Source organism: Marmota marmota, unplaced genomic scaffold (assembly GCF_001458135.2).
Source record: "Marmota marmota marmota unplaced genomic scaffold, marMar, whole genome shotgun sequence".
Lineage (NCBI taxonomy): Eukaryota > Metazoa > Chordata > Mammalia > Rodentia > Sciuridae > Marmota > Marmota marmota.
The window spans coordinates 9307005-9333809 of record NW_026000171.1 but is presented as its reverse complement, the minus strand read 5'-3'; the positions used below and the strand labels follow the sequence as shown (position 1 = coordinate 9333809).

Below are 26805 nucleotides of genomic sequence, written 5' to 3'. Positions count from 1 at the left end.
AAAAAAAAAAAAAAAAAAAAAAAGGAGCAGCGTGTCAGATCCTCTCCACTGCCCATATATACTCCAGAGGAAGATTTAAGATAGCTTTTGCTGCCCAGAATTTTTCTAATGTCTCATAATAAGACTTTATCTACCCCACCTCAACAACCTTGCAGTCCCTTTGCTAGTCCCCTTGTTTGGTTGTTTGATAGCAGGTACACACACACTCAAATCCAACACAAATTTTGTCCTGAATCTTATCTTTCATAACTTGTAGGTATCATATCTACTATGAAGCTCACTGCCAATCACACTTTAGAGGCAGACGTGGAGCTGGGGATATAGCTCAGTGGTAGTGCACTTGCCTAGCATGTTCAAGGCCCTGGATTCCATCCCTAGCACTGAAAAAAGAAAAAAAAAAAAAGAAGACACAAACATGAAGAACTCAGCCTCAATCATTTTCATTAGGGTAGGCTCATGTATCCCCCAAAAGATCCCAGTGCATGCAAAAGGCTTCACTGTTGTGATTTTGACCCAAGTTCATTAGACTTGAGTTTATAAGTAGAGATGTCCATAATGATGGCCCTCCTCTTTGTCACATCCTGTGTCTTACTTTATACTTTTTTAGATGAAGGCAGGAGAAGCCTCAGGCAGTAGTTCTCAAAATGTAGTCTCTAGACCAGCAGCAGCATCACCTGGGGGCTTTTTAGACATGAAGATTCTCAGGCTCCATCATACACTTTCTGAATCTGAAACTCTGCAGATGAGACTATGGTATCTTGTGTTTTAGCAGAACTTGCAGCTGATTCATGTGGCTTCTAAAACCAGAGATCCACTAGCTGAAAGGAATACAGTATATTTGCTGTTTTTCTGTATAAGACTTATCTTTTTTTTTTTTTTTTTTTTTTGGCTTAGAGAAATAACCAATCTATGAGTCTTGTTTGTAAACTTTGGGCATCTTTTCTCCTTGAAAGCTGCCATGTGGCAGGAATGTCAAGCAGGGGTTCAGGGTTTCTGCACCTGCTTAGTGTTCCTTTTTTTTTTTTTTTTTTTTCAGCAAATAGTAGCAATTTTATTTTTTTCATTCTAAAGGTTGCACACTTTCTTTTTCTTATGTTCCCTGTCTTCGATCAAGCAATCCAGTCTCTTGCTCTTTCCGTAGAGATTCAGTGCTTCTAGCTTGGCCTGAAAAAAAAAAAAAAGAGCTGGTGAAGATAATTCTCTCATTTTTTATTCCAACACCATCCTTTTAAGAAAATCATTTCTTGGCTCATTCATTATTTTAAAACCAAAGCCAAGACTGGAGGTATGGCTCACTGATAGAGCATTTTTCTGGCATGTACAAGGTCCTGAGTTCCATTTCCAGCACTGCCAAGGAGTGGGGTGGGGAGGACCAAGGCTGTAATTCTGATTCCTATTATAGGACAGTGCCATATCCTTAGAGTACCGCCACCCACCGGCAGCTAGAGCCCTTGGCTCCTTGGATAGGTGGGACTGTGGTCTCTGTTCTCTGTGTCCCTGATCCCTTGATCCCATGGATCCCACCCCTCTATAGGCTCCTGGAGCTTTTGGAGTATTGAGGGATCTCCACACTCATGGCCATTGATGCTGAAAAAGGGCTGATGCTTACACCCTACTTAACAGATCCCATTTATCCCATTCCCTGTCTAATGTCCCCAGTCCCCTTCCCACTCCTCCTAACACTTCCTGGGCAATGGTAATGTCAATTCTAAATAAATCTTAATGCGCAAGAAGACATTATTACATTTAGAACCTTGTAGAAGGAGCTCTCAAAGCCCACTTCTTTGAGCTCATGCTTGCCTGGCCTTCCCAGTTGGAGCCCTGCTGTTGCCTCACAGTGAGTCTCATATATGTCTCTTCTGTTTTTTCACCCCCACTGTTCAACTGAGAAAATGCAGTAGGCCGTTTTTACAACAGCTCTTAGCTCTTTGGATTTAGAATGCCAACAAATTCCAGGGGAAAATGAAATATATGAAAGAAAAAAAACTTAGTGTTTCTTCCAAATTATAAAGTACCCTACCATCAGACACCTTATGACCCCTGCTACTTGGTTATCATCACTTCCCCTTTTGTCAGTGCACTCTCACTTGTGTGTAATGTTCAGACTCTTCCTGTGAGCTCTGCTCACGGTATAGGCTGCTGTTACTGCCTATCAATGAAGTATGGAAGAAACATTCCTTTGTGAAGGGAGTCATTCTGCACACCAGGCACAGGGTGAAGGTCACCAGGCCCTGTCCTCACCAAGCCCCAGGAGGAAGCTTAAATACCACAGTTAGATCCCTGTTCAGTTTCTACTGATGTTTACTTCTCGGGGCAGTTGGTAATATTCATTAATCAAGTGGGGAAAAGATACCCTTTGAACTGGGCATAGTGGAGTACATCTGTAAATCCCAGCAACTCAGTAAGCCAAGGTAAGAGGATTGCAAGTCAGAAGCCAGCCTTGGCAACTTAGCAAGACCCTGTCTCAAAATTAAAAATAAAAAGGGCTAGGGATGCTGCTAGTGATAGAGCACCCCTGGGTTCAATCCCTAATACTGGGCGGGCAGGGGAGAGGACCTTTTAGAATCTGGAGCTTGAAGTGTAGTTAGAATCAGATTGCTGTTCTACCCTTTCCTCCCCAAAAGGCCTTATATCAACCTCATTTCTGGGTCATAGCAGCAATCTTGTTTCTCATGTGGATGATACAGAGCTCTAAGTAACACTCAGATTATTAGGAATTTCATATCCTGCTCAGAGGAGTTCAGACCCCTAGTGTTCTGTCTGTCCCACCACAGTGCCTCAGTGGGGTCTTTAGTGGCTTTCAGCTAACTATTTAAAGGCTCATTTTGAGGTGGGTTCATAGCTCAATGGCAGCATATGGAAGACCCTAAATTCTATCCCCAATACCCAAAAGTAGTCTCCTTTTAAGCCACGGAGTATAGAGAATAAAGATTTCACTTCCTCAAATAGCTGGATCTTGTGATTTGAAAAGAAAATAAACCATTTTACAGAGACATAATGACCCTTGGTCCAGAAATGAAGGGTTTGCAGTGGCCATTGTCTTTCCCTCCTCTTCTGGGAGAACACAGAACAGGTGCAGCCCAATCCACCATGCTTTGTTGCACTATATCAGATAAATAAAAGAAAAACTATATTTTTTTCTGAAAAAACAATATAAAGAAAAACTATATTTCTTCTGAAATTTTTAGATTAAAAAGACCCACACCTTATTTTACAGGACCTTACCTCTTGATTTATATGTCTCATAGGGAAATGGAAGGTTTAGAAATATAACATGAATTCCTGGAAAGTGATCTTTCATTCTTGCCAGGAAGTTGGGGTGGGAGGCACAGGGAGGCCTACCCCAGGCCTTGTCCCTTCCCACCTTCTGAGTGACTGTCTTCTATTTGCTTCTCTTAATTTGATGTTAGTAGATTTTTGCATCTCTGCTCATGCTGAGCATTAGCCTGGCTAGTTTTGCTTAGGAACTTTGAAATTACCAACATTTTCCAACATTCATGTGTCTGTATGTATTGGATCTCAGTTCTTAAATGAACCTTTTGTTTTTTACTTTCTCTCCACCCACCCCACCCCACCCCACACACTCAGAGTCTAGAAATTCATTCTGCACTGAGCTTTCTGTAGCACAAGCATCTCCCCAGCCCTGTCATATGTATGTAGGCTAGACTTGCTAGCCTTCTCACCATTCCACAGCCCTGATAAGGCCTCAGTGTTTGTTATTGCCCACAAAGGCTGCTGCGTGCTAGGGCATGCCATTAGCTGGGCAAATGGGTTTTTTGGGTTGGAGAGTGAGAATAGTTGAATATAGTCTTAGTCAAGAAAGCTTTTACCAATCATGTAACTTGACGGCTGGGATATAGCTCAGTGGCAAGGCGTCTGCCTTGCATTCGCAAAGCCCTGGGTTCGACCCCCAGTTCCAAAAAAGACAAAAAAAAAGAACCCCACCAAAAACAAATAAGATTTAAAAAAAAAAAAAACAGATTATGTAACTTGAACAAGACAGAATAGAGGCAGCCACAGTGACACATGCTATAATCCCAGCTCCTTGGGAGGCTAAAGCAGGAAGATCACAAATTCAAGGGCAGCCTGGATAACTTAGTAAGACTCTGTCTCTAAATAAAAAATATGGAGGGCTAAGGATGTAGCTCAGTGATAGAGCATCCCTCAGTTCAATCCCTAATACTGCAAAAAAAAAAAAAAAAAAAATCAATTATAGCCCCATTTCTTTTTTCTTACATGAGAATCACAAAGAAATTCTCCTGAGTTGAGTGTGTGATTCTGGCAAAATGCTTGCCCAGCATGTTCAAGGCCCTGGTTTCTATCCTTAGCACCACAAGGAAAAAGGAAAAGAAATTCTTACAACTCTGGACATATTGTTCTCTGCAGGTTTAATCTGGGTGACTGAGCATGGTAATGACTGGGGAAAACCCCTGGGGTCTCTGAGGAAAAGGTGGACATCACTGAATTGGATTAAAAGGCATTGGATTCCTTAGCAGTAAACATGGTGCCTTTCTGCAAAACAAAGAAGAAATGCAAGTCCCCTCAGACAAGATGAGGGATACACAGTCTGAGTAGAGATCATGTGGTAGGAAAATAGAACCTCAAAATGCAATTAAGAAATAAGCATGCCTATTGCCTGTCCCTGACACCTTGGAGGAAGTTGTTCAGAGACCTTAAGGAAGTCAAAACCAAAAAGATGAGGTTTTAGGTAGCTCAGTGGTAGAAGGATTCTCTACCACTGAGCTACCTAAAGTGTAGCTGAAAAGGGAGTAATCTAGCTCAAGTTCTAGTGTATCAAAAAGGAAGATGTTATGAGCCAACTTCCAACTTATAAAAGGATGATATTCTATAATGTTTACAATCTTATTATTTAGAATTCTTTATTCCCATAGAATTATAGTTATAAATGGTGACTTAGCTCATAAAAAGCCTATTTTCCTTATAATGTCTCTGTGAACAGAGACTCTAGTACCTGGCCAGTGAGTTCTGAGGCAATGCAACAGATTATGTAACTTGAACAAGACAGAATAGAGGCAGCCACAATGACACATGCTATAATCCCTGGGACTTCTCAGATCTAGATGCCCCATTAATAAGCCCTCCCAGGGTCTGCCAGGTACTGGCTAAAGAGACCTTTCCAGCTTTAAGCATGTGGTGGTGGTTCCTTTGTCTCACAGGGAGGATCTAGGGGCCTAGATGATGGCGGAGATGGATTCTAAGATGAGGCAGATCCCAGGGCTAGTTCTCAGCTGCAGGCCAGCTCCCTGATCATCCGCTTCCTCTTTGTCCTCCTCGAGACTGGCCACCCAACTTGCCTTCCTGCTGCAACTACCCTCATCTTACAACAGAAATTTGTTCCTGATTTAGGGATTGAACAGAGGGGCACTTAACCACTGAGCCACATCCCTAGACCATTTTTATATTTTTATTTAGAGACAGGGTCTCACTAAGTTGTTGAGGCTGGCTTTGAACTCATGTTCCTCCTCCCTTAACCTACCAAGGCACTGGGATTGCAAGTGTGTGCCACTGTGCCCAGCTTTGGCTCTTAAAGAAAATGGGGTTAGTTGGGCGCAATGGCTCGAGTCCCATCAGTTTAGAAAACTAAAACAGGAGGATCACAAGTTCAAAGCCAGCCTCAGCAACTTAGTGAGACTCTAAACTTAAACTCAGTGAGACCCTGTCTCTAAATAAAATACAAAATAAGGCTGGGGATGTGGCTCAGTGGTTGAGTGCCCCTGAGTACAATCCCTTGTACCGCCCCCCCCCCCAAAAAAAAAAGAAAGAAAATAGAGTTAATGGATGGCCTCATAGGGCCTGGTTAATTAGAGGTACTCAGTAAACATATTTTATGAAGTAATTAGTCTCTCACCTTGTCTTAAAATAAGCCCATGATCTTTTTAAGGTGTTTCTAGTTATTTCTGATATTAGCACCAGTGTAGAAGCCAGTGGGCTAAATAAAACCAGGCAGAATCAAATGACTGAACCGGGAGTACAAAGCCTTAGGTCAGCTCCCATCACAGCACAGTTATCTCTAGGCTTTCTGGGCTGTGAGTAAAGTTAGGCCTTGCTCTTGGCCCCACCAGACTTCATTATCACCTTACTTCCTAAAAGAAAGGCACTAAACCTTTTTCTACCTCTCAGCCTCAGGGTTAGGGCCTTTTGGATTTTAAGTACTAAAAATGTAAAGTGGGGTTTGTCTTCATTTCAGATGAACAGCCATGCTCCATATCTTGAGAACTGGTTTGTTTGCTTAATTTTTCTAGCTACCAAAACATTTTATTCTGTTAACTTGTAGGATGTGGGGAGAAGATACAGCATGTTGAGATAAAGTATCTTAGAGACCTTTATGAGAAAGTAGGATGAAGATAGAAATATAGAAAAAACAAACCAGGCATAGTGGCATACACTGTAATCCTAATGATTCAGGAGACTAAGGCAGGAGGATCACAAGTTTGAGGCCAGTCTGGTAAAATTAGCAAGACCCTGTCTCAAAATAAAAAGGGCTAGCGATGTAGCTCAGATAGAGTGGTAGAGGTAGAGTGCTGCATAGCATATGCTTGGCTCTGGATTGCATCCCCAGCACAGGGCCAGGGGTAGGGGTGGTCTTCTATTTGGGGTGATGCCTTTGCTCTTAGAATCAATGAACCAGATCATCTGTTTCTCACATCTCCATAAAAGGCAAAGAAACTTCTATCAGTTGGTGCCCCTGTGCCTCGTTTGAGTGTCCTTTCAGATTCTCTTGCGGTGTGGAACTCCCCATTCAATTGGGTTTTCCCTTTTATTTCTTCCTAAAATAATATCCACTGGGTGTCCTTTCTGATTATAAAAGCAGTACAAATTCACTGTGGAAATTGTGGACACTAAAGAAAAAAGTACCAGCCCTGAAGCACCAGTCTACTCACCTCCTCCTTGAGGGATAAGAGGGACCAGCTCTTCCAGTCTTCTATACCCTTCCTTCTGCCTTTTGTTATCACAGTGCCTTCCCCCTTTCCTTTTCTTTTTTTAAACACATGCTTTACCTGATGCCCCCTTTTTCTAATTTTGTTTCCTAATTTCTGTTTTCAATATCTTGTTATCTCAAGTTGTACACTATATCAGAAAGGGTATAAGAGGAATGTGATCTATATAAAAGGAGATAAAGGCTATATTTTGTGATGTCCAAAAAGTAGAAATGCACACATACATGCATATGCTTGTTCCTACTTGATTTTGGATGTGTATTGATTGTATATTGTGTCACTGTCCTTGCTAATCAATATGGATGCTATTCTACTGCACAACACACAGCCTTTTCACATATAACCTTGGTTCTAGGAAGCAACAGAAGTGGTTTATTGACATTTTATTTAAGGGATTTATCCAGGTATTCTGAACCTCAACACAGACTCTACATTTTGAAACCAAGAAATTTGAATATAAGTCTGCTCTAAGGCAAACAAAGTTTTTAAAGAACGAAATCCTCCTCCCATGTGACCAGGCATCAGCTGGTCATGGTCTGATCTATTGAGAACACTGAATGTAATCAGCATTTCACACATCCGTTTTCTGTATCTGGCTTTCGTATTAAAGTTGTACCCGGTATCAAATTGACTGTACAAAGCACTGTGCAGAATGGCGAAGGTCTGAGAAGAAGAAAAAAAAAAAAAGTGATCCCTGCATTTATTCCATTGCAAAGTAGAATGGTTTGTCTGTTTGGCCCTCCTGTTGACCTAAACTCCCTTCTCATTATAAGCCACCCATGCAGCCCTTCCCCTTTGATCCCCACCAAAGCCTGTCCATGGACTTCACTGTCCCCTGTGTGTGCTGCTGTGGTTCTGTGATGGTCCCTTGCTCAGCTCCTCTCTTCCTTGAGTGACCATCAGGTCTCCCCTACAACTGGTCTGGAGATGTCTCTCTGCACACTGTCTCCTCTCAGTTGCCCCACTCTTACCAACATCATTAGTGTGAGTTATTGGCCTGTCCTGTCAGCACACCCCTCTTGATCCTAAATGCAACAGCATCCCCCAGCTGTGACACTGAACCCCTCCAAGAAATGGAAAGGCCAGAAGAAAAGGTGGGGTGGCTGGCTCTCCCTGGCATGTGGAAGGGATAGTGATACAAACCAATGGAAGTCACTTCTGTGTGTCCACATTTTCCCAAAATTGTCCTGGCTCAGAATTTGAACACTGCAGGTGCCAGAGCTCTGCAGGCCCACCAACAGTTAGGGTGCTGCCTCCATAAACTCAGGTCCTTTCTATAGACACAGCACCAGAAGGTAGCAGACCCCTCATTGCCCCTTAAGACTTATCTAAGGTTAATTTAATTTTGAGCACATCTTAGAATATTTCACTTAGGTTTGGTTGGCACCACTTTCCTACCTAGAAACAATATTACCCCCATATTCAAGACAGTGTTTTACAGAGGTAGGCAGACATACCCAGGGGCTTTGGGCATTTTTGAGGAGGGAGCTCAACACGCATGAAGGCCACCTAAATTTCACATGCTACCAGTAAGGAATAGAAGAGGAAGGCATAGCCCACTTGGTTGTGAGCTTCTGCTTCATGAAAGGAGTACCTGCATCTTTAGGAGGACCCCACCATCCTTCCCTCAAGTCACACCCATATCAGTGACTGCTCCTGATGCCTGAGCCCGCTCTTGTTCAGTTTCTGTGCTGAAAAAAGGACTTAATTCATTTGTAGACTTTGTTTCCCCTGTTTCTGCTTCTCCATTTCTTGTATTTTTTCTTTTCCTCCTGTTGTTCCTTTCTCACTTTTTATGCTTTTTGTCCTCTGCTTGTTTTTTATTTCACCCTCACCCTGTCCCTTTCCACTTCCAAATTCCTCCTCCTCTTTTCCTCTTCCTTTTTTGTCTTTCTCCGTTTCCTCCTCCTCCTCTTCCTTGTTTGGTCCTTTTTGAAGTTGAGCCCAGTGGCGGGACTCCACGGCGTAGACCTCTCTCCTTCTGCCCTTGCTGTGTCCAGGAAGGTAACGTAACCTCACCCGCCTCATCCCACTGCCTCAGAGGGTCAGAGCCACATTAGTTCCACAGGGAGCCACAGCCCAACGATTTCTCTTTCTCTCTGATATGTGACAGTCCTATTTTAGAATGTCATGAATATGTGGCAGTTTCTTACAAGGCACAGTATCCCTTTGACTGTCTGAGGGGAGGACCCGGGTACAGAGGGAAGCTGGAGAGCCTCCAGGCCCGGCGACTGAAGTCTACAGACTTCCTACAACCTGCAGACCTTCTGCAGCATTTCCCCCCATCCCCCATAACCATTTTTACTTGGGCCTTTAAGCATCAGGTCCACCAGATGGATTTGTATTGACGGAGTCAAGGAATACTGTCCTTACAAAGACTGATCTACACAAATGCCCCCAGGTTCTTTACCAAAACAAACACTAAAGCAAACTTCTCTACTTTGTGTCTTGCTGAGTGTGTTTTGTTTTGTTTTTTGGTGTTTATTTTTTGGTCTGACTGAAGTCTGTTGTGGTGATAAGATTGTCATTGGCAAGGCATGTGGGCAGGGGAAGGGGGAGTATGGCCATGACTAACCCTTGCTAATCTCTTACTCTGCTCTCCATGGCTCTCACATGTGATCTTCACCCTACCCACCACATCCCCTTACTCATCGGCTGTGAACAAGCTCCACCATGGCTCATGAGCAGTGTTCAGATGTACCCTGGTGGAAATTTTGTCTTTATACATGGGAAGGTGGGAAGGAGGGAGAGACTTCCCGGTGTGCCCTCAGCTTGCCACACTGGACAAGCTTGCATGTCTCAGGGCTCCATCTTCATGGCCATGTGGGCACACTGTGCAGAGACGCTCCGGAAGGAATGCATGGAACTGAGCTGTAGGCTGGTTTAAAAGCCAAAGACCCAAGTCTATTGGATCGGGTGAGGAGAGCTCAGGCCCACAGACACACATGCTGCACTGCACAGTCGCAGGCTCCACAGGCCAGGAGTTGTGGAGTGGGGAGCTTCCATCCTTGAGAGTAGAGCTCAGAGACAGCATGCCACCTCAGGAGCAAAGTTGTATGTTCACTGGGGCACAATGCAGACACTAACTCCTGCTTGTGTGAACACAGTGCATCTCTGCCTCTCTAGAGCGGGGCCACTGGCTGACTGGCTTAGGCCTTATGTGGGTCAAGAAGACAACATCACAAGAGCTTTGTCTTTGATTAGTGTGCAAGAATGCCAGATGGTAGAATGCGGGCAAGAATGAGTAAGGAGCAATTCTGAGAGCCACCCACCTGAGGATGTACATAGTACATACTCCTGGGCTATAACACTAATCACTGTGCTGGGACATCCAACCAAGCAACTCAGAAAATAGAGAATACTTTGAGAGATTTCCCAGTTCAGTGCCTCTTAACCTGAGACCTATAGATGTACTTCAGAAAGCCCCTGAGTACCCTGAAATTCTGTCTAAAATTGTTTGATGCTGAAATGGGAGTGTAACTTAGTGGTAGAGCACTTCCCTAGCATGCTTAAGGTCCTGAGTTTCATCCCGAGCACCACAAAATAATAATAATTATGCATATATATAAGCATTTTTCTAGCAAAAGTCCTTAGTTTTCATGAAATGCTTTAAATGGTTTGTAACCCCAAAATATTAAAGAGCCACTGACATAGTCTGTCTCTTAGGCAGGACCAAACTTTGGCCATGAGCAGATTTATGCTCCAAGGAAAAGAAGTTTGTTTCCTCCTTGGATGGTGTGATTCCTTGGAAGGTTCTTCCTCTATCCTCCTGCTGCAGTTAAGCCCAGAGGGTTGTGTTGCTCCTTATGGAGACTAGTCCTGTGCTGGTTCAGGTTGGCCTGAGTCAGCAGTCAGGTACCAGGCCCAAAAACTGGTGGTGGGACTGGATCAGAACAGGGGGTGGCCACCTTTCTCAGTCTCTAGGGTTTGCGGGTCTGCTGATGGTCTGCTGACAGCTATCCTGGATGCCCTGTGTCTACCACACAGTCCCTGCTAGAGTGTTTGTCAAGAAGTATGTCCAGCCACATTTTAAGAAATGGTTTCTTGCCAGGCATAATGGCACATGCCTATAATCCCAGCATCTGGGGAGGTTGAGGCAGGAGAATCACAAGTTCAAAGCCAGCCTCAGTGATTTAGTGAGGGCCTGAGCAACTTAGCAAGACCCCATCTCAAAATAAAAAGGGCTGGGGATGTAGCTCAGTGATTAAACACCCCTGGTTCAATCCCTGTTACCAAAACAAAAAAGAAGAAGAAAGGGTGTCTTTCTGATTAGGATACAAAGCAATTATGAGGCCTCAATATTAGTGGCCCCAGAGAAGAGCAGCAGCCTAGGAAAGAACTGGGTTAAATGAGGGTGAAAGAGTAAAGTGTAGTTTATAAATTTAAATTTGCCATTTTTATTAGACTGGTTTTCTCCTCCAAGGAGACCCAGAACATAGCAAGTGCCAAATAAATATTAAATGAATTTAAAAAATTAAGAAGGAAGAACAAAGCAATTTAAGACACAAAAGAAAGCTTCTAAGCAGAAAAAGTATCAACAAGCCTATGAGGAGGGAACAGTCACAACCAGCCAGGATTATTGGCAGGGATGAGGGCAGGGCCTGGCCTGGACTGAACAGAACAGACAAAAAGCATAGGCTCCATTAGGCCCTGGGGTCTGCACAATGCAGGGGCCTATCATTATCTGCCCCCCAACCCCCACCCCCAAGGCTGTAGGCAAACTTTGGACCTGGCTTGGGAGTGTTCCGGCAGCATCTTGCTCGGCTCTCTTTGCACATTTGCCCCAGTGTGATGATTCCTGTGGGCCAGGGGAGACCAAGATACCCTCCCTTGCTGCCTGACACACAGTCTTTTTCGGCAGGCATGGGCAAGAAGGATGACCCTAAGCTGATGCAAGAGTGGTTCAAGCTGGTGCAAGAAAAAAATGCCATGGTGCGCTATGAGTCGGAGTTGATGATTTTGTGAGTAGTCTGAGATTTGGGGGCCTATCCATGAGGGAACATAGGCACTGGGTCTGTCATAGATACACCAATCCTAACTTGGTGGGGTGAGTAGTTGCCCCCCAAGTCATTGTCTCTGTCTCCTTCCCCATCTCAGTGCCCGAGAGTTAGAGCTGGAAGATCGGCAGAGCCGACTACAGCAGGAACTGCGGGAGCGGATGGCAGTGGAAGGTAAGTGGGTGAGGGGAGGTGCACAGGGGAAGGCTGGTATGGGCTTCCACCTCCCAAGCCACACATCTTGTGACTTTGGCTACTCCTCAGATCACCTGAAGACCGAGGAGGAGTTGTCAGAGGAGAAGAAGATCTTGAACGAGATGTTGGAAGTTGTGGAGCAGAGAGACTCTCTGGTGGCCCTGCTGGAGGAGCAGCGGCTCCGGGAAAAAGAGGAGGACAAGGACCTGGAGGCGGCTATGCTGTCAAAGGGTTTCAGCCTGAACTGGTCCTGAGTTTGTGGCTGTTACACTGCTTGGAATGTCAGCATCCACCTGGCTATGTTCTCCCAAACCACCTGGATCTAAGGTCCAAGGAAGCCTGGCACTTCCTGGGAGTTTGCATTCAGCCATCCACATGCTCATGTGCTATGGTGAAACCCCAGGTGATGATGATTATCTGAGATGACTCCGCCTCCTGAGAAGAGGCCCACCTGGACTTCCCACTCAAGAAAGAGAAGCAGAGCAAGAGATGTATGGTGCAGTGGGGGAACTCCGCACAGTCCCTGAGGACCTGTTGCCTGGTGCCCCTTCCTTCCGCCAGCATGTTTGGTAAGAGAAGGGAGCTGCTCCTTCTCTTCAAAGACACCGCCACTACAGAGAGCACCCCGCAGAGCAGGGCAGCTGCCTTCTTCATGCTCCCTGAAGCACCACCAAAGAAAGAAAACAACACCCCACAAGCAAGATGTGGATAGAGTATGGGAGAGGGGCAATGACCGGTCAGGGCAGTGACCACCCCAGCATTGCAGGGGAAGCTGAGGGATAGGCAGGCTCTGAGTTCATTATGCAAATTATGAGGATGCAAGAGGGGTCTGTCCCCAGCCCCCACACAACACACTAGACTCCGAGTGGCCAAATGCCCCAGGCCTCTCTCTGGCTGAGGCCCGAAGCCCATGGATTGCTGCATTTTGCTTTTAGTTCACAACCATGTTGACACTGGAAAGTACTAACTTTGGGGGCGGGGGGGGAACCCTACACATCAAGCCCCCCATTGACAGACAGGCATTGTCACAATTCAGCGCTTCACAGTGGGGCAAGAGATTCCCTTCTTCCTTGGTGTTTTTTCCTGTGTTTGCACATTGAAATGAAGCTGAGGACCTGGCAAGATGCTCAGCCACTTCAGATCTTTTTTGTCAATTAACTTATTTTTTTAATACTTGAAAAGAAGCAACTTCATTTTTATATCTTTACTAGAGACACTGATCACCTGGCACCTACATATAGGGGTAACAGAGGTCTGCTAAGTCCTACACAGCCTGATTCAAAACTGACTGAACGCTTGTTATATGCATCTATTTATTAGCCTTCTTCGTAGTGTTACTGATCTGGTTGGCATCAGGGAGCAGCTTGAGACCCTCTGGGTCCTTGCTCACAGCTTTTCTGTCCCCCTGTAACTGTATCCAGCCCTCTCCTCCTCCACAGGCACCCTGCTCTTGCTGTGGCACTGGACTTTAACATCAGAACCATTAACTTGTCAAGGATACATTTCAGCACTGTCAGCAGCCATGCTGAAAGGCAAAGATGCCACGCTGGTCTCTCGCTGTTGGAATGTTGGCTCTGTAGGACCCATTGTTTTCTCAATCTTGGTGCCAGGGTTTACGTCCTTCCATGCATATGTTAAAGAAGATTTGGGGATAAGCCCTCTTCTAGCTGGCTGAGAGGGTGTCAAGTGGCTCCTGTGATCTGTCTGGCTGATAGGAATTCCCTCAGCCTAGCTGAAGGTCCAGCCAGACAGGAAAACATGTGCTGCTGCCAGTATCAACATTTAGGCTGGTCTCTCACAGACAGGCAACTCCAGCCCTGTCTTTCCTCCCCTGAATTAGAATCTTCTTGAGGTGGTAAGGGCTAATAAGTACCATGTAACTAGCTGTACAAGTCAAACTGTTCATTTTTCATGGTTCAACCAGAGAACGGGTGTGTACAATTCATCAAGCCACTGACTAAGAAGGTCAAGGGCTGGGGAGTGCTTGCCTATCAAAAGAATTAGCACATGGTCATCCCAGAGATGATTCCATCAGTGCCAGGCCAGTCTCGAAGGGGCTCTGCAGCTGACTCCTTGTGGGAAGGGCCGGTGTAGAATGAATAGGCCTGGCAGTTCTTCAGATGTCCGTGGGGCAGGACAGGCCAAGGGTCCATACTGACCTTGGACTTCCCATGGGAACCACACTGTGCCTCAACTCGAACATTCATTCTAACTACAATGGAGCAAAGAATCTGTCCTATTCTTCAGTTTCTCTAAAAGCTGCCATCTTTCTCCTGTGGAAATCCAGATGTGCTGCTAGCAACCATCACAACTCTGACTTCTTCACTTCCTGGTTTCTAGTGAGGCAACATCTCCATTTTTATTCTCTGTTCCTAAAAGTGAGGAGGAGGGTGTTCTAGATTCCATCTTCACACCCCAGTCTTCCAGTAAAATTGGGATAGGACTGTCATTGCCTTTGTGGCCTTTTACTAACCCTCTCTCTTGAATGCCACCACAACAGTCAAGCCCCAGCAAAGCTGCCTCTGTCCCTGTCACTCCTGCTAAACCCAGAACTAGGAATTGGTTTCCAAAGTGACTCAAAAGGGATGTGGCAGTAGAGCTGTGCTTCAAATGGCCTCGTGCAGCAGAAACACCAGTCCCAGCCAACTTTGGCATCACTTCATCCTTCAAAGCACATGCTGCTCCTATTGTCACTCAAAAGGGGGCTAAAGATGGCAGAGAAGCCTCAACCAGCCTGTAAGATGCCTCCCAGTTTTCTATTCCTGACAGTGTTAAGGCTTCAGGTTCTCATAGAGCACTTTAAAAAATAAAAATTAAAAAATTTTTAAAAAGCTCCCAGTTTGTAACCACTAGTTTGCAGTTGATTTTAGTGATCTGGTGACTTGCTACATGAAATGTTTTCCACTCTGGAAATGCATGCAGCTCCAAGCAGATTTTCTTCCCAAGAATTAAGTCTTCCCTTGAAGGCAGGGAAGCAGGGTATATATACATGCAGACACACAAAAAATGTTGGAGTTTATTTGAATAAACCTATACAAGTTTATGTATAGTTGGGGATCCATGTTCAGCATCCCTGGTGGGCAGAAGTCGGCCCCTAACTCCCAAGTTTGAGGATGGCCAGCAGCTGTGTGTGGGATTCCAACCCCGTTAATGTCTTTGGACCTTTGCCCCTAGCAGCCACTCTAAAGCTGATTTTGACCAGCAATGATAGACTATTCTTAACACTTTCAAAGGAGAAGAATTTTTTTCAATGGAACAGAAAGGAGGAAAGAGTTAAAACAAATTTACAAGTTGAGGGTGTAGCTCAGTGGTAGAGTATGTGCTTAGCATGCACAAGGCCCTGGGTTCCATCCCCAGCACTGCCAAGAAAAAAAAAAAAGTTAAAAGGTGGTAATATCTGACCCACAAAGGGAAATGGACTGTTTTATGCGCAATAAAAGTTTTTAAAATAAAGTGTATTTCTTGAGTCATTTTAGTGTACTTGACAATGAGCCAGGATACATTTTCATATCACTACCTGCCTTTCTAGATAGGTGCTAGCTGTGTGAATCTTATATCTAGTGTATATATGGGTGTGTATAGGGTTATTTAATGAATACAACTTCTTTAGCCTGGTGCAGTGGCACACAACCTGTAATCACAGCAACTTGGGAGACTGAGGCAGGAGGATCACAAGTTTAAAGCTAGCCTCTGCAACTTAGCAAGACTAAGCAATTTAGTGAGACCCTGTCTCAAAATAAAAAATAGAGGGGCTGGGATTGTAGCTCAGAGGTAGAGCGTTCGTTTAGCATGTGCGAGGCCCTGGGTTCGATCCTCAGCACCATATAAAAACAAATAAAATAAAGATGTTGTGTCTAGTTAAAATAAATAAATAAAGATTAAAAAAATTAAAACTAGAAAGGGCTGAGGATGTAGCTCAGTGGTAAAGCACCTGGGGGTTCAGTCCCCAGTACCACATACACAAACACACACACACAAAATGTCTGTGTGTTTGTGCTTTTCTTTGTTCTTCATATTCTGCTTCAGGCTGTCACTTGAGACACTATCTGAGGCAAACACCCACATTAGGTAAAAATCTGCCCTTTATAATTGAGCCTCAGTAGCATCTTGTAGGAAAGCATATTCTTTGAAATAGAGATTCTCAAAGTCTAAGCAATCCTAGGTTCTTGGCAGCCTTCCTTCCAGCTGGCCAGGGAGCCCAGGGGCTTCAGATTTGCAGTCTTCAAGCTCAAATCATTCACATGTTTCAATATCCCCAAGTTCATTCAGTGCATAAAGTCCCAGAGGGGGTTGACATCACCTTTTGGCCTGGAATCATCCACAAGAGAACAAAAGGAAGAGTGCTGACCAGCTCTTTTCCCTCTGTTCTCTGAGAGTCCTCCAAGGCACCTTTCAGTGCCATTTACCCCATCTGTGGTATATTGATCTGTCAGTGGATAGCAGTATCTCTGAGTTCATGATCATGGCTCCTTTCTAAGAAGTAAGGAAGCAGCAGAAAGGGACAGACCAGCAACAGGAACATGAAACTGAACCTTGCAGACCTGGAACCAGTTTGAGTCAGTCACTGCAATGGAAGCTGCAGCCAGAGCGTTCCAGCTACTCCAGAAGGAAAAGGGGCCTGGCCAGGACAATGGTGGGCATGGTAGTAGGAAAGAGTAGGACAAAATCTTTTTGTTGTTATTTTCTGACATTGTTTTTGTTGTCGTTTTCAGCATTGGAAATTGAACCCAAAAGCATTCTTCCACTAAGCTACATCCCCAGCTCTATTTTTTTTTTTTGGGGGGGGGATTACTAGGAATTGAGCCCAGGGTTGTTTAGCCTATGAGCCACATTCCCCAGCATCCCCAACCCCGCTTTTTTTTTTTTTTAGTTGTAGATGGTCACAATACCTTTATTTATTATTTGTTTGTTTTAATGTGGTGCCCAGGATCAAACCAAGTGCCTCAAGCATGCTAGGCATGCGCTCTACCACTGAGCCACAACCCCAGCTCCTCCCCAGCCTTTTTTAATGTTTTAATTTGAAACAGGGTCTCACTAAGTTCTTAGGGATTCACCAAGTTGCTGAGGTTGGTCTTAAGTTTGTAATCATCCTGTCTCAGTCTCCAGAGTCACTGGGATTACAGGCATGCTTTTTGATTTTGAAATAGTCTCACTTAGTTGCCCAAGCTGGCCTCAAATTTGCAATCCTCCTGCCTCAGCCTCCTGGGTAGCTGAGATTACAGGTGGATACCACTGTGCCCAGTGGATAAAATCTTATAACCGGCTCAAGTGGGAATATATGATGGCCTTCAACTCCTGACAGGAAAGATGATCATGGCCCAAGTAGAGTTGATGGGCACCTGGTCCCTGTCACCTTTTGTTTCCAGAGGGATTCTCTGGACCAGAGCACCCAAAAGCAGGATTTGAGGACAATTGATGGCATCACCTGACGGCAGGAAATAGCGATTTTGTTTAAGGTAGGCCACTGGGGCAACCTTAGAAGTCCCCCCCTCTCCTCCCAACAAACTGCCAGAGCTGATAGTTCCAAAACCTCTCCTGAACACTGAATCTTCTCAGAGTCCCTTCCTAGGAATCACATTCAAAAGTGGAAAAGAGAGAATGTGCCATCTCATTTCACTTCATAAGCTGGCCAGACTGGCCCTCTTAAGAATACCTGTTGTGTCACCCACTCAGATCATCCTCCCTGGTAATATCAAGTGAAGACTAAGAAACCAACCTCCATGGCCTGCTAAGCCAGGGAGCCAGTTAGACCAGGGCCTAGAGCCACATAGCTGTTCCATTAAGGCTCCCAGACAGCGTCACACAGCTAAGCTTCACCAGGTAGTGATTTGGGGGCAGCTCCTCTTTTATTTCCTACTCTAAGGTCTTTTTACAGGTGGGGCTCAAACAGGAATTAGAATTTCAGCTATTGTAGGTAAGTTAATTTGCTCTGCCCAACAAGCCACCTGCTACCCAGACCAGTGTGAGAAGGAGACTGTCTCCATGATGTGTGTGTGCTTTTCAGGCCCCCATAGGATTTCTGAATCAAAATGGACAGCTGATTCTGAAGTGTGGATTTCAACCTTTGGTTTCAACCAAGGGTGGGCCAGCTACGGAGGTGGCCCAGGCCTCAAAACTAGGCAGTATCTGAGTTGGGGATCTCCCTGCAACAATAAATAATGGGCCTGACAAAACTACAGGTTGCTTTGAATGGTCTCCATATCGGGCAGTTATGGTATACTCCAAACCTAGAGGGAAGGTCCTTTATAAGTTGTGTGGAGCTGCCAAGTTCAGCTGCTGTGAAATGAGAACAAGGTTGTTGGTGTCCTTGCCCAGCCAAGAGAGAATAGTAGGGAGTGTGCATCAGTGAATACGGGGTTAACATTCATGTGTAACCATCACCCTGCTGCTTCTCCTGATTTCATCCTTAGGCACATCACTTTAAACTAGTCAATGCCTCACTTTCTCTCTAAGGTGGGACTGTACCAATCTGCAGGATCCATGGGAGGACAATAGCTCAAAGGGTTTGAGTCAAGCCTGTGTAGTTGCACATAGCTCTCTCATATTGGTCACTGGTGTGCATCTTGGAGAAGGGGTCATAAACCTCCAGGTAAACTGAGCGTTGACCAGATAGTCCCAAGGTCATTTCCTAGCTATCTTGTGAGCCAACATAATTATGCACTCATTTTTAATTTTAAGTGTTAGACCAAATCCTCTGTCTGTTCTCACACACTCATCAGGTACAGGTTAATATAAGTAAGCTGTATGCTTCCAGAACATTTATATTGGCCTCCACCCTCCCTGACCCTGAAGCCAGTTCCATCAGATCTGCTGTCCCAGCAAAACAGCTCCAGAACATGCCATGGGGACGTCCTCCACAAAGCCATTGTCAAGGATAAGAGATTTTCCAGATAAAGGTTAGAGTGTGAGGGTGCTGAGCAGGAACCAAAGGAATGAGGGTCTCCTATACACAGGTGATTGGCCCAGCAGGCAATGAAAGAAGCAGGAGAGAGCCCTTTTAAACATGGAAGGTGTGGCTCCCAGCCTGTCTTCAGGTCTCTCTCCAACAGTCCAGATGACATGTCTCTCTCCTTGGGAAAAAATAAAAAGGATGCAGTAGCAGCTGACAACCAATATCTTCCTCCCAGCTGCATTTCATTTTATTTAACTATTTTTAAAAATGTTTTGGAAAAATAAAATATTTTTTACAAATGTTACCAGGGCCAGATCACTGAATGCCAGCTTCATATTGTGACTGAAAACATTTTTGGCACTAGTAATGAAGGTTTCCAGCTTTCAACATGTTGCAGTAATTCACTTGCAGGTCAGCATGGGAAAAGAAAGAAGAAGCAGAGCAAGCAAAGCAGCAGCAGAAAAAAAAAGTCCTTTATTGTGTACAAGCAATCTTTTTATAGTCTTGTGAACAAAGAAGTCAGCCTTCCAACATCAATAAATCAGGTCTTTCAGCTAATTAAACATAGCATACAGAAGTTTTACTTTCTAATCAGAAGTGACCCGCTTCTCATGGCTAATCTATTCTCGGCCCGGAGTATGTTGAGCTCTGCTCTTTGTTAAGAACAGATAATAAAATTTTTCTCAGCGCCCTCCTAGCCCACTTGGCAGAACATCCCGTTTGCAGGCAAGTCCTCCCAAGGACAGCAGACACCTTGTTTTCAAGCATGTCCACAGTTACCTTATCTAAACCTTGAAGGAGCCTCTCGTTTGCAAGTAGGCCCTCCCAAGGACAGCAGACACCTCGTTTTCAAGCATGTCCGCTGTTACCTATCTATACCTTGACAGAATATCCTGTTTGCAGGCAGACTCCATCAAGGACAGTAATAGTAACACAGTTACATCTGATTCTCTACACAACAAGTTGTTCTTATCCTGGGCTGGGGGTGAAGCTCAGTGGTACAGCACTTGCCTAGCAGGCGTGAGGCCCTGGGTTCCATCCCCAGCATCAGAAGAAAATAAAAGAAATTGTCCTTAACCCAACCCATGAAAATCTGGGGGAAAAGGAAGGTCAGGTCAAGGAGTGTGGGCCTAAGACCCCCACTTCCTGGGCTGACTGCCAACACAATGTTGGACAGTCATGGGCCTGAGCCCTCACTCCATGAGTTACTGGGAACAACCAGCTGAAGAGTTGCCCCCATTTCTCCCTCATTTTTGGTCCTGCAGCCCTGTCCTTGGACTGTGACAGCACTTGGTCATTCAACCACCTCAGCAAGCAGGTGAGAGTCAGCAGAACCTTAGTTCCTGAGTAGTGGCTGCCCCAAGTGTTTCCTCCCAGCTACCCAACAGGGCCTTAGCCTTGTCCCTGGGAGGCAGCCTGGGGCCTTCTAGAATTCTCTTAAAGAAAGATATTGTGCAGAAGCATTGAGAACAGACAAGTTTTCTCAAATACTGTGCCTGAGAAGAATGGGTAAAGGAGAAAATTTCATGTTGCAATAATTTTGCAGTAATTTAAATACAAAATATGTCCCAGCCAGTGTATGTGAAATCATTCCAGAGAAGAGATCCACTCCCCTGGAGCAGGACATCCCCACCAATCCTGCTCATGATCTTTGGAGTTGTTCTGTTGGGAGGAAAGAGGGAAATGTGGTCATTTTTCCTTCGATTTGCATTGATTTGTTTGCATTCCTCGTGTAGCCAAAAACTGAAATAAAGCTAATCGTTATTTTTTCCCTTCTGTATGGAAAAGGATAATTTCTCCCTTTAACAACCAGAGTTACACCCTTGGGGAGCTGGGATGTGCTCATAAAACTGGAGCTCCAGGGATGGTTTCCCAACTTGAGGCCCCAACATGGGAACCACCTACCTACTAGGCGAGGGGCTGGTTCCCATGAAGTAAGGAGAGCTATCCCCTCTGCCCCCCCCCCCACAAGTTCCTGTGATGTCTTCCCCTCCCACAGACCTCCAGGGGTTTATTTGTTTGTTTATTGTGGTGGCAAGAATGTCACTGCCAACTAGTAAGACTTTTCCTTCCTGTCCTTCCCTTGGCATTTGTTTATCTTTTTTTTTAATTTTTAAATTTTTAATTGTAGATGGGCACAATGCCTTTATTTATTTATTTTTATGTGGTGCTGAGGATCCAACCTAGTACCTCACACATGCTAGGCAAGCACTCCACCACTGAGCTACAACCCAAATCCCTCTGTTTATCTTTTTTTTTAATATTTATTTTTTAATTATAGGTGGACACAATGTCTTTATTTTACTTTTTGTGGTGCTGAGGCTCGAATCCAGGGCCTTACACATGCTAGGTGAGTGCTCTACCTCTGAGCCACAATCCCAGCCCCTGTTTATCTTTTTATCTTCATGTGTGTGTGGTACTGGGGATGCAACCTAGGGCCTTACACATGCAAGGCAAGCACCTTACCAATAAGCTACATCCCCATCCCACCTTTTTTCTTTCTTTTTCTTTTCTTCTTCTTCTTTTTTTTTTTTTTTTTTGAGACAGGGTCTCACTAATCTGTGAAGCTGGACTTGAATTTGTAATCCTTCTATTTCAGCCTCCCAAAGTAGCTGGGATCACAGGCGTGCGCCACCATGCTCAGCTACTACATTATTATACATATTACTATATATCTTGACAAAATATGGTAGGCAGAAAAATTCTCTTCTTTCCCAGAATTTCTATGAACATTTCCTAATGCTTTTTCATCACTGTAATCAGGGGATTACAGCTAAAGCTAACCATTTTCATATAGGAGGGCACTCTGCTATAGGGAAACAGGATAGGAGGGGTCTGACATATAATAGAAAGACATATGGTAGCGGCTGGCTGTGTATCTCAGTGGTAGAACTCTTTCCTTGCATGTGCCAGGCTCTGGTGTCCATCCCCAACATTGTTTAAAAAAAAAAAAAAAAAAGCTCAAGAACCTGACTGTGTGATCGTGGATGAAAAATGAGGAATCTACCTATTTCAAGCCAGAACTGTAATAAGGACATTAATGAACTGACCTGGGATAAGGCCTCAACAAACAGAAGTTTTTGAATGGTCCTGAATACAGTGCAGCCACCAGGGCCCTTTGGAGTCCTGAAAGATGAAAAAGGGCCTGTTCTCATCCAGGTATGTCCTAACCACCTTGCCTGCCCAGCCCACCCAGCCCCAGGGAAGTTGTACTTTCCTGCTCCTACCATGTCTAGATTCAGAAAAGGATGAAGAACAACAGTTGGAGGCAACAGAACAATTTCCACCCCCTAGACCACTCATCCCAGCCCCCAGACTTCCCTCCCCAACTTCTCTCCGAAGAGCTCTCCAGGGACCCAGGGGGAGAACTGGGGAAAGCATTGACAGCAGGAGCTAGGCAAACTCTATGGCAACAGAGGATGCTAAACAGCCTCTTCCAGCTGAGTTTGGGACTGTAACCCTATATTTGGCAACTGAGGAGCACTTAGGCATAAATATATGTGGTCAAATCTTCAGGTTTCAAAATTCCAAGTGGCCTTGACTTTGAGAGCTGAACAAGGAATTTAGCCAGGGAAGGGAGCCAGTGGCCACTGTATACTATCGAAGCTGGTTTCACTACACTGGGAAAAGTGTCTGCAGTACCTCTTCCAAGCAGCCCTGTGGGTATCCTTGGTCCTATAGGTTCTGGGTGGTCCCTTATACCCCTCTAAAGATGAACCCATGAGTCTTCTCTTCCCCTCCCCAAGAATAAAATTCTTTACTGGAGGTCACTCGACCAAGAAATGAAATGAGCATTGGACCAGGAATCTGTTCTAACATCTGGCCCAGTTTGGCCACTACCTGATTGGCTGATCTCAGGCATGGTTCTCCAAACCTGTTTTCTACCCTTGAAATAGTGAAAATAACATTTACATCTCTGCCCCATAAAGTGGGGCTGAAAAGGGACCATCAATGTGGTCTGAATTTTGAGGGGTACTGTGGTTGCTGAGTCATACAGTCATGCCAGCCACCAGAGCCAAACATGGGTATCCCCTCCCTGTAGGCTGCCCCAGGATCTGCCCCCACCAAGGGACCTGCAACAGGAACCAGCATCAGCTGCTCAAGTTTGGTTTCCAGGAAATTTATGATAACATCTGGATCTCAGTGCAGTTTATAGGAAAGACAGGAAGTCGTGGTGTTGGGTTGGATGTGGGGAAAATCCGGCACAGGACAGAAGGTGATAGAATCTTCATGTAGGGAAGGCACACATCTCCTGGCCTTGATAACAAATCCTGTCACAGGTCCAGTTCTGCTTTGCATGAGGCTACAGGAATGGGAGAAACACAGCCCCTCATTCAAGGGACAGAGTCCCACTGTTGCACCCACTCACCCTGACACTGTGCACCTTAGAACATAATTCTGTATATAGTGACTTGCCCCCTCTTTCTTACCATCCCTCACTCTAATAATTGCCATAGAGTACATTTAAGCCAGTTATAGCCACCCCAAGCCAGGCCCTCCCACTCCCTTCCCTTTACAAATAGGATTCTGCCAACAATCCAAAGGGCTGACTTCAGTAAGGGTAGGGACAAGATGAAGGATGGCAGATAGCACAGAACTCATGACTAGGTCATTCCTAGGGGCCAAATACTGGAGGGCCTATCTCTTTGGCAGAGTCAATCCCACTCTCCCCTGGGAAAGTTGTTTGCCCCTACTATGGCCTGTCTGAGCCATAGCCAGATGCTGGAAAGGTCTTTGCCTTCCAGAGCTTCTTTGCCTTAGAAGTTAGCCCTTTAAAGTGGCTCTGCTTTACTTCCTTGAAAGGAGCCTTACTATCAGCTATGGTTTCTGGCCCAAATAGAATAGCCCAAGAGGAAGGACTGCTGAAGGTAATTTTGGAAATCCCAGACTGGTCTGCTAGCTCAGTGCAGATGCTGAGTCACACAGGGCAGAGCCAGCTTCCAACAGCTTCCCCAGGGCCACACCCACCTTCCTACTTGGTAGCTCACAGAATGGGACTGGGCAGACTGCCCCTCCTTCCAGTCTACTCAGACAGCTCAGATGTATAGTGCTAGACATTACTTTTATCCCAGACTCTGAATCTCACCATCTCTTTCCTCTCCTCCATCAGGATTTGTTTGCCTTTCTTCTCAAGAGAGTTCTACTTTCCAAAACTCACCTATCCTTCAAGGTCCAGGGTTAGACAGAGTGGTGGGAAAGTACCTTGGAGGTTGGGGAGCTGGCTCAACCAGCCAGCCATTAAGGGATCCTGCCCCTACAGGCTGCACCCAGCCTCCTCCCAGGGGCAGGATAATCATCCCTCCCTCTCACCCACTTCTTCCCCTGCCTCAGGCACATTTCCTTCAGCCCTTTTCAGGCCACCCAGACTGGCCTTCTTAGACAGCAGGCACCTTACCCTCATTGTTTCCTGTAAACCCATGGTAAGAGACACTGGCCTGACTCTTCCTTTGAATCCCTTTGGATCTGTTTTGGATATGATGGGGGCCAGAGGCGGAGCTCTGGGAGGCTTACTATTTGAGTCTTGGAGGGTGCTGTGGTCTTTAGAAATGAGCCACCATCCTTCTGCTCTCTGCAGCTTTGATGTTGGCTGAGAGAGCCTTGGGGGCCCAGCCCCCTGCCCTAAGACCTTGTAATAGTGAGCAGCTATGGAGATCTAAATGTAGGCAGTGCTCTGCACATGGCCCTGCATCTCTTCTGTCCCCTCGGCCCCCAGATGGTATATATGCATCTCCATTTTGCCACCCTGGATCTTGGGCAGAGATTGGCTGTCAGTTTCCTTCTCAGAGGTTAGAAGATGGAAGTGGCCAGGATAGAGAAAGCCTTGATTCCACAGATCAGAGGTCAGCTCAGTCTTAGGAGGAAGCAGTTGGGGGCTTGGAATAGAAAGGGGTGTCAGGAGATGGGCACTGGATTTGTCTCTGGGGAGGTCAGAGGCCCCACAGCAGGCCTCTCCACCTGCAGTTTGCAGGGACAAGATACTATAAAAGCAGGAGAGATTATGGACTCATTCACAGTCTGAAACAATATTCCAGCCCTGGGGCCAATTGTGAACAAGTCGACCCTGTCCCTGACTTCTTAGAACTCAGCCAACTAGCCAATGGAGTTCTGCTTCCTCCCCTCTTTTTTTTCAGATTAGCATTGTGATTAGAGGTCTTCTCTGTCCGACCCAGCTTTTTCCTCTCTTCTTTCTCAGGTATCACCTCCCTCCAACTTTTTCTCAAAGTCTGTTTACCAGAGGATACAAATGGCTACTTTTTTTTTCCAAGATCTTTTTCTTTTTTTTTTTTTAATATCTTTATTTTTTAGTATTTGGCGGACACAACATCTTTGTTTGTATGTGGTGCTGAGGATCAAACCCAGGCCGCACGCATGCCAGGCAAGAGTGCTACCGCTTGAGCCACATCCCCAGCCCCTCCAAGATCTTTTTCTTCTTCTTTTCCTTTTTTTTTTTTGTACTGGGTATTGAATCCAAGGGCACTTCACCACTGAGTTACACATTCCCAGTCCTTTTTAACTTTTTTTATTTTTGAGACAGGATGTTACTAAATTGCTAAAGCCAGCCTCAAACTTGGTAACTTGCTGCCTCAGCCTCTGGAGAAACTGGGATGACAGGCATATGTGACCATGCCCAGCTATAATAAAGCTACTTCTATGCTGAAGTAGCTCTACCACTGAGCTACATCCCCAATTATTTTTTTTTTTTATTTTTAAACAAGGAGCATGTTTATTGTAAGAGCAAAGGTAACAAAGTAACAGACTTCTCCCAGAAGCAGGGGAATCAATAGGAAAGTACTGATTTGTTCTTTTCATGGGCTTTGGCCCTTCTATCTTCTCCCCTTCCACACTCTCCTTATTATCACTCACTGGTACCCCATGTCCATGCATCTTAGTCTTTTTGTTGGACCTCCCCAACACTCATATCCACAAGCACTTTCGCGAGTTAGGCAGTTGACCTCATTGGGAGACCCTTTTTACTCTTTCTGTCCAGACCTGGACCTGCCCGTCCCTTCATCATTCACCATTCTGCCCTGGCTGCCCACGCAGTTCTAAATCTCCCTCACCTCAGCCTCCTGATTAGCTGGAACTACAGGCCAACATCACCACACAAGGTTCAAAACCTATGTTCTCAGCTCAAGCACTTCACTGTTAAAACTGAATCCACACCAGACAAACCTCTGTAACCTTCACTTCAATGGCAACTTTGTCTGGAAATACAAGGTGTGGCCCAAATCTAAGCACCCATCCCTCTGGTAAGTTAGGCTGTCTCTTCCCCTCCATGCTCCCTAACAGGGAGCATGTTAAGAAGTGTGTGCTAAAGTACACTTAACCACTGTTTCTGGATTTTCTGTTCCTGTGTTCACTGAGGGTAGAGGCCCAGTTTGGTGACTTAATAGATGCATGGTATTGTCCCAGTCTTTTTATTTTTTATTTAGAAACAAGGTCTCACTAAGTTGCCCAGTCTGGCCTTGACTTGGAATCCTCCTTCCTCAGCCCTCCAAGGTGCTGGGATTACAGCACATACAACATGAAACCCAAAGCACTTTTGTACAAAGAAGTTACTCATTGCTTACCATGGAAATGCAAAAACAAAAACATGGTGAGGTTTTTTTGTTTTGTTTTGTTGTTTGGTGCTGGGGATGGCACCCAGGGCCTCATGCATAGCAGGCAAATGCTCTATCACTGACATACACCCCCCAGTCTCCTGAGATATTACTTCTTAATTGGCCTAGTAAAAATTAGAAAATTAGATCATGCCAAGCAC

The 26805-nt window shown here is 45.2% G+C and overlaps 1 protein-coding gene and 1 non-coding gene across 24 annotated transcripts in view; both read left to right on the top strand.

Annotated features, from left to right (window-relative positions):
* The window catches only part of Mical3 (microtubule associated monooxygenase, calponin and LIM domain containing 3), a 264490-nt gene extending 248886 nt beyond the window's left edge, over window positions 1-15604 (top strand). For 19 of the 23 annotated variants that reach the window (XM_048787731.1, XM_048787745.1, XM_048787747.1 and 16 more), the window contains 4 exons: window positions 8898-8963; window positions 11821-11920; window positions 12057-12130; window positions 12221-15604. In XM_048787731.1, coding sequence (XP_048643688.1) covers window positions 8898-8963; window positions 11821-11920; window positions 12057-12130; window positions 12221-12405 — 425 coding nt within the window. In that variant the 3' untranslated portion in view covers window positions 12406-15604. The remainder of the gene's footprint in view (window positions 1-8897; window positions 8964-11820; window positions 11921-12056; window positions 12131-12220) is intronic. The other 4 variants (XM_048787742.1, XM_048787737.1, XM_048787744.1 and 1 more) reach the window with 1 other exon arrangement.
* Trnaa-agc lies at window positions 15447-15516 on the top strand. The gene has a single exon. It is a non-coding gene; the product is annotated as a tRNA-Ala (tRNA).
* Window positions 15605-26805: the final 11201 nt, after the last annotated feature.